General features: G+C 39.8%; 1 protein-coding gene across 1 annotated transcript in view; it reads right to left on the bottom strand.

Moving 5' to 3' along the window:
* Nucleotides 1-251: 251 nt before the first annotated feature.
* The window catches only part of LOC149195445 (uncharacterized), a 46,001-nt gene continuing 40,252 nt past the window's right edge, over nucleotides 252-6,000 (bottom strand). Inside the window, exon 3 of the mRNA XM_089407921.1 lies at nucleotides 252-353. Coding sequence (XP_089264047.1) covers nucleotides 252-353 — 102 coding nt within the window. The remainder of the gene's footprint in view (nucleotides 354-6,000) is intronic.

Below are 6,000 nucleotides of genomic sequence, written 5' to 3'. Positions count from 1 at the left end.
CATCAAAGAGACACTTTAACATAGTTTTTTGATGAAGGAGTTCACCCCTCTTGGGCTACATCTCCTTGGTCCAACTTCCATGGCTTGGGCCTCTGTATTAGCTCAATGTGGAAAAATGTTGTTTTACAAAGCTCTATGGCTCCTGATACCTACACCAATGTGTTCAGAATGTCCAAATTAGCCAAGGACACCTCTTCCTGAGATCAATTTGGTCGAAAATTTGCCTTCTCTATGACTCACACAGTCTTTTCCTACAATTTCTCCTCTAATTCTGGAATATCTCCAGTTATCTCCGCTAAATATGGAGGCAGGCCCAAATTTGGGGGCACCGCCAAAACCTCTGCCATTTTAAACTGCAGTTAATTAGTGTTAAACTGTGCTTATTCACGTTAAACCCACGATTAGTGTTAAGCAAAACCGTTATATCCGGAGATTTTGATGGACTGTTCACATGCAATGTTAATATCACATTAACCGTTGGAGCCAGAGTCATCGGAGTGCTAACCGTTTGATGTTACGGTGTTCGCATTCACATGGCGTGTATTAAACACCGCAAAGTTGGTTTGGATAGCCGCCGGATAAACCGCAACCATAACTGCGTGGTTTGTGGTGGCATATTCACATGAGGAACCATTGTGGTGTGGTGAACTATCCGTCGGGATTAAATGCAACTGTGACTGCGAGCGTTGGGTTGTGTTCACATGTGGAGGGCTGGCTCTCCTAATTGCCCATCCAAACTTCGCCAAACCTTAAATACAAGTGGAGAATGCATGGGGTAAGAACCATGGTATAGCGGAGGCGGTTAAGGTATGTGTAAAGTAGGCCGAAGGTCGCGGGTTCGATCCCAACCTCCACCATAATATTTTTCTCCATTGTGTCGAGACTGTCAAGGCCTTTGGGAGGTGCCATGTGGCGGCCTTCGGGCTTGCCACGTGGCATTCTTCCATTGGTCCATAAATAAACCAATTAGATTGCGCCAACACACCAATTGTACAACCCAATCAAACGATGCCACTTCTCCATCTGTGATTATTCATTAATGATGCCTAGTCACCTGCCACGTCAGCAGTATAGACTGCTAATTGTGTAGTGACTGGGCATTTTTTTTTGCAAATTTCGCATATTTAACAAAGTGATTGGAACACAATAACTTTCTCATATGAACTCGGTTTTTGACAAAATGAGTTACGTTAGGATCATTTTTCGAGAGGGACGTGGTCGTTCAGGTTTCAAGCCATTCTGAGAACTTTTATTTTTGAGCCAAATACTGAGCACATGATCAATGAGCCTCATGAACACCTTGATCTGTGTCATTGTTCTATATGGCTCAAAGATTTAGGGGTCGTCTTTACTTGAGTCAGATTGCGCTTCAACTAAGAGAGTCCAGATTCTTCTTCTCCATCACATCATGAGATGCAAATAGAGAGTACCTCAGCACATCATCCTTACAGAGTTTGGAGCTCAGCCTTTTCGACTTGAGACAATCTTCATATTGGTTTCATTCTTGCATCGTTTCCAAAGCTTTTCACACTCGATAAAGAGTAGGGACCGATATCCTTACAAAGCTCAATGCGGAAAAATGTTGTTTTACAAAGCTCTATGGCTCCTGATACCTACACCAATGTGTTCAGAATATTCAAATTAGCCAAGGACACCTCTTCCTGAGTTCAATTTGGTCGAAAATTTTCCTTCTCTATGACTCACATAGTCTTTTCCTACAATTTCTCCTCTAATTCTAGAATATCTCCAGTTATCTCTGCTAAATATGGAGGCATGACCGAATTTGGGGGCACTGCCAAAACCTCTACCTTTTTAAACTGCAGTTAATTAGTGTTAAACTGTGCTTATTAACGTTAAACCCATGATTAGTGTTAACCAAAATCGTTATATCCGACGATTTGGATGGACTGTTCACATGCGATGTTAATATCACATTAACCGTTGGAGCCAGATTCATCGGAGTGCTAACTGTTTGATGTTACGGTGATCGCATTCACATGGCGTGTATTAAACGCCACAAAGTTGGTTTGGATAGCCGCCGGATAAACAACAACCATAACTGTGTGGTTTGTGGTGGCCTATTCACATGAGGAACCATTGCGGTGTGGTGAACTATCCATCGGGGTTAAATGCAACCGTGACTGCCAGCGTTGGGTTGTGTTCACATGTGGAGCGCTGGCCCTCCTAACTGCCCATCCAAACTTCGCCAAACCTTAAATACAAGTGGAGAATGCATGGGGTAAGAACCATGGTATAACGGAGGCGGTTAAGGTATGTGGAAGGTAGGCCGAAGGTCGCGGGTTCGATCCCAACCTCCACCATAATATTTTGCTCCATTGTGTCGAGACTGTCAAGGCCTTTGGGAGGTGCCATGTGGCGGCCTTCTGGCTTGCCACGTGGCATTCTTCCATTGGTCCATAAATAAACCAATTAGATTGCGCCAACACACCAATTGTACAACCCAATCAAACGATGCCACTTCTCCATCTGTGATTATTCATTAATGATGCCTAGTCACCTGCCACATCAGCAGTACGGACTGCTAATTGTGCAGTGACTGGGCATTTTTTTTTGCAAATTTCGCCTATTTAACAAAGTGATTGGAACACAATAACTTTCTCATATGAACTCGATTTTTGACGAAACGAGTTGCGTTAGGATCATTTTTCTGAGAGGGATGTCGTCATTCAGGTTTCAAGCCAGTCTGAGAACTTTTATTTTTGAGCCAAATACTGAGCACATGATCAATGAGCCTCATGGACACCTTGATCCGTGTCATTGTTCTATTGGCTCAAAGATTTGGGGGTTGTCTTTACTTGAGTCAGATTGGGCTTCAACTGAGAGAATCCAGATTCTTCTTCTCCATCACATAATTAGATGCAAACAGAGAGTACCTCAACACATCATCCTTACAGAGTTTGGAGCTCAGCCTTTTCGACTTGAGACAATCTTCATATTGGTTTCATTCTTACATCGTTTCCAGAGCTTTTCACACTCGATAAAGAGTAGGAACAGATATCCTTACTTGGCATATTGCTCTTATGAGACTATTGCCCATTCTACTCCCTCGGGGCAGGCCAGATGTTGGTTTACAGGAGTTTCATATCTCTTAGAGTCAGTGGGCATTCAGTTAGATCGTCTCCCTCCTTTCTAATATTCCTTAGATGCATTTAGTTACATTTTGCCTACTAGATAGGAGTTGAACAAGATCATTAGGGAGGACATCTATAGGTAGTTCGTCTAGTCACCTGGGTCAATCCTCCAGGAGGGTTGTGCCCAAAGATGGCCTTCTACGTTGAGCACTTCTTGGAGTTGAGAGTCAGGCTCATTGTTCGACCCCAGTATACGCTTCGCTACTGGATGCATGCTCTTCACATTCCTCTAGGCCTGTTCAGAGTAGGTTCTCATAGGCTTCGGGTAGAGACAGACCATTAGATAGATAGACCAAACAAATTCTTCTCGGTGTGTCATTTACAGTAAGTGGAGACCAAGGTGCACTTCATTTTTGAATGCCCTGTCTACTATGAAATCAGAGGAAGTTTATATTGCTTGTTCAAATATTCTCAGACTCTCACCAACTTTTTCAGGTATCTCGATCAGGGATGTTTGCCTCTATATATGCAGGAGGCTCTCAAGTTCCGAGTGCATATTCTTCACCCTCCCATCAGACCAGACTCCACACAGAGGATCACGACATTTTTCAGGGTACTACCTTCAAACATGGGCACCAAGAGACCCATGGATATTAGTACACATCCATACTCTAGATCAGTGAGGATTCATGGGACCTCACCTCGCCACACGAGATCTCAGCAACTGATACATCTCAGATTTGTTCCTCAGAGATGGACTAGGTCCTCCAGACCTCAACAACGAGCAAACTCACCCATGAAATGATTTAGTAGATAGTCCGCACTTTCCATCGACTTTTCATCGGGCCAACAAACTTTGTTGAGTTTCTTCAATGTTCTTCATTCAACCTTGGATGTTAGGAAATATGGGTCTAATCCTCAGACCTATTAGTTATTGGATCTTCTCCGCTAGGGCTAATTGTTAGTTTACTTCATGCATTGTATCTTTTATAGGAGATCGTTTGGTTCTCCCCCTTTGTAAGGACATCATTTGTACTCAACAATCCCTTTGACCTACTTTGTGGTCAATAGTTGGACATAAATATAATTATCTTATCTTATCTTTACAATCAATTAAACTCTTCTTAATCATCCCGTCAGCCCATTGTAATTCAAATTCAATATAATCAAGAAACCTAAATTCCGAACATCAAAAATATTAGGTGTATGGGGACATTTCCATCTGCCCCAATTCCAATCTCAATCCACCCATTCTAGGTATTGTTCCCTAACCATGACCTGACATTGGTAAGTACTAAAAGGATGTTGTGAGAAAGCCCAACCCAACAGAGCACTCATCTCTGCAGGATAAGACTCCTCTAATAAAAGGATTTGTTGAAGAACCTCAACATCAGTTGTGCTGCTTTGGAAATAGATTAATGGCCTCCACGTTGTGAAGTATGGATCTCTTACAAATTTTTATGTACCCCAAAAACAATGCATTTAATACTCCTATTAATGGAATACATACCATCCATTTAATACTCCTATTAATGGACTACATACCATCAAATCTGAACTAAACTTCAATTCCAAAGATTTACATCTGAACAACCACATTCAAACCCTTCTGTTTCGCCACTCACCTTCAGGTCTAAATTATATCTCGAGAAAAGGGTTTTAAGTACTCTAAATTGTAATAGCTCAACTACGAGCCTGTAAATATATATCAATTAAGAAAAATGTTTAGAAAAATGTTAGAATGATAGGCATGTAAGAAAATCACAAGCTATATATATATATATAAACTTTGTGATTTTTGTTTATATGTTTGTCATTCTGCCACTTTTCTAAATTATATGCAAGTTAATAATGATGTGTTGATTTTAAAATAAATTGTATTTGACAGCTAAAAAAAGCTAAAAATTTGTATACCCACATCAATTTTAAAGCTCGATATTAATCCCTTATTTACTATCCACTTTATTTTTCTATTTTTTAATGGAATAACACATTTTTAGAAATTTGTTATATTTTATGGATCGGGGGATAATTATAAAATATATTGATTTTCTTGTAAATGTTATTTACAACAAGTTGTTGTTGTTGTTGTTTTTTTTTTTGAGGAAAAATCGTAATTTTATTCAACCTGAAAACCAAGGAACAAAATTACATTTGTAGATGTTTGAAATCATTCATTTAAATCGGCCTTTTGGTCAATCCCAAAAAGAAAAAAAGAAAAAAAAAGGTTACATGAATTTGTCGAGGCAGAACCAGCCTATTGTCGGTGCCCAAAAAACCAAAACCAAACTAAAGGAGAACTTGGGACTAAGAAAAAATTCTTAGTTACTGTTTTCTACTGTTTTTCTTCTTTACTTTTTGCCACCCTCGTTGATCAATAATGGATGTTACAATGATTAGCTAGTTCTCTTATGTTTTCCTCAACTATTCCTTATCTGAGTCTGAGTTGTCAGATGAATAAGGATGCTTGAATCCTCTAGTTTGCTTCTCCTTCTGCCTTGATTGGCCTGGATTTCCTTTTGTACTTGGATTTTGCGAACTTACTACCACGATTCCTTCTTGGTTAGTTCCTTCATTTGTTGAAGGTGCTTGTGGGTTTAGGTTTTCCTCAATTATGGGATCCTCTTCTTCTTATTCATTGGGTTGTTGTGCTGGAAATTATCATCGCTTAGGATTCTTAGCTGGTTTTTTTTCTTCTTGGGATCTTTCTTTACCAAAGGACATGAGGATTGTAAATCTACATTCTGTAGACAAAAGCAACACCTAAAATTCATATTCTCATAATCTAAGAACTAAGTCCAACATTGATTGTTGTGTGTGAGAAGAATATGATTAGGTAGTCCTTTGTTGAGATCTACCTCTATGCAAATTTTGGAAAAAGTATAAATTGTTTATCTTGTTCTCTGTG

This window comes from Pinus tabuliformis, chromosome 2_2 (genome assembly GCF_031772625.1).
Source record: "Pinus tabuliformis cultivar Carrire ecotype Pingquan chromosome 2_2, CPIR1, whole genome shotgun sequence".
In the NCBI taxonomy this organism is placed as follows: domain Eukaryota; kingdom Viridiplantae; phylum Streptophyta; class Pinopsida; order Pinales; family Pinaceae; genus Pinus; species Pinus tabuliformis.
Note: the sequence above shows the minus strand (reverse complement) of the source record. Positions and strands in the feature narration are given on the sequence as shown.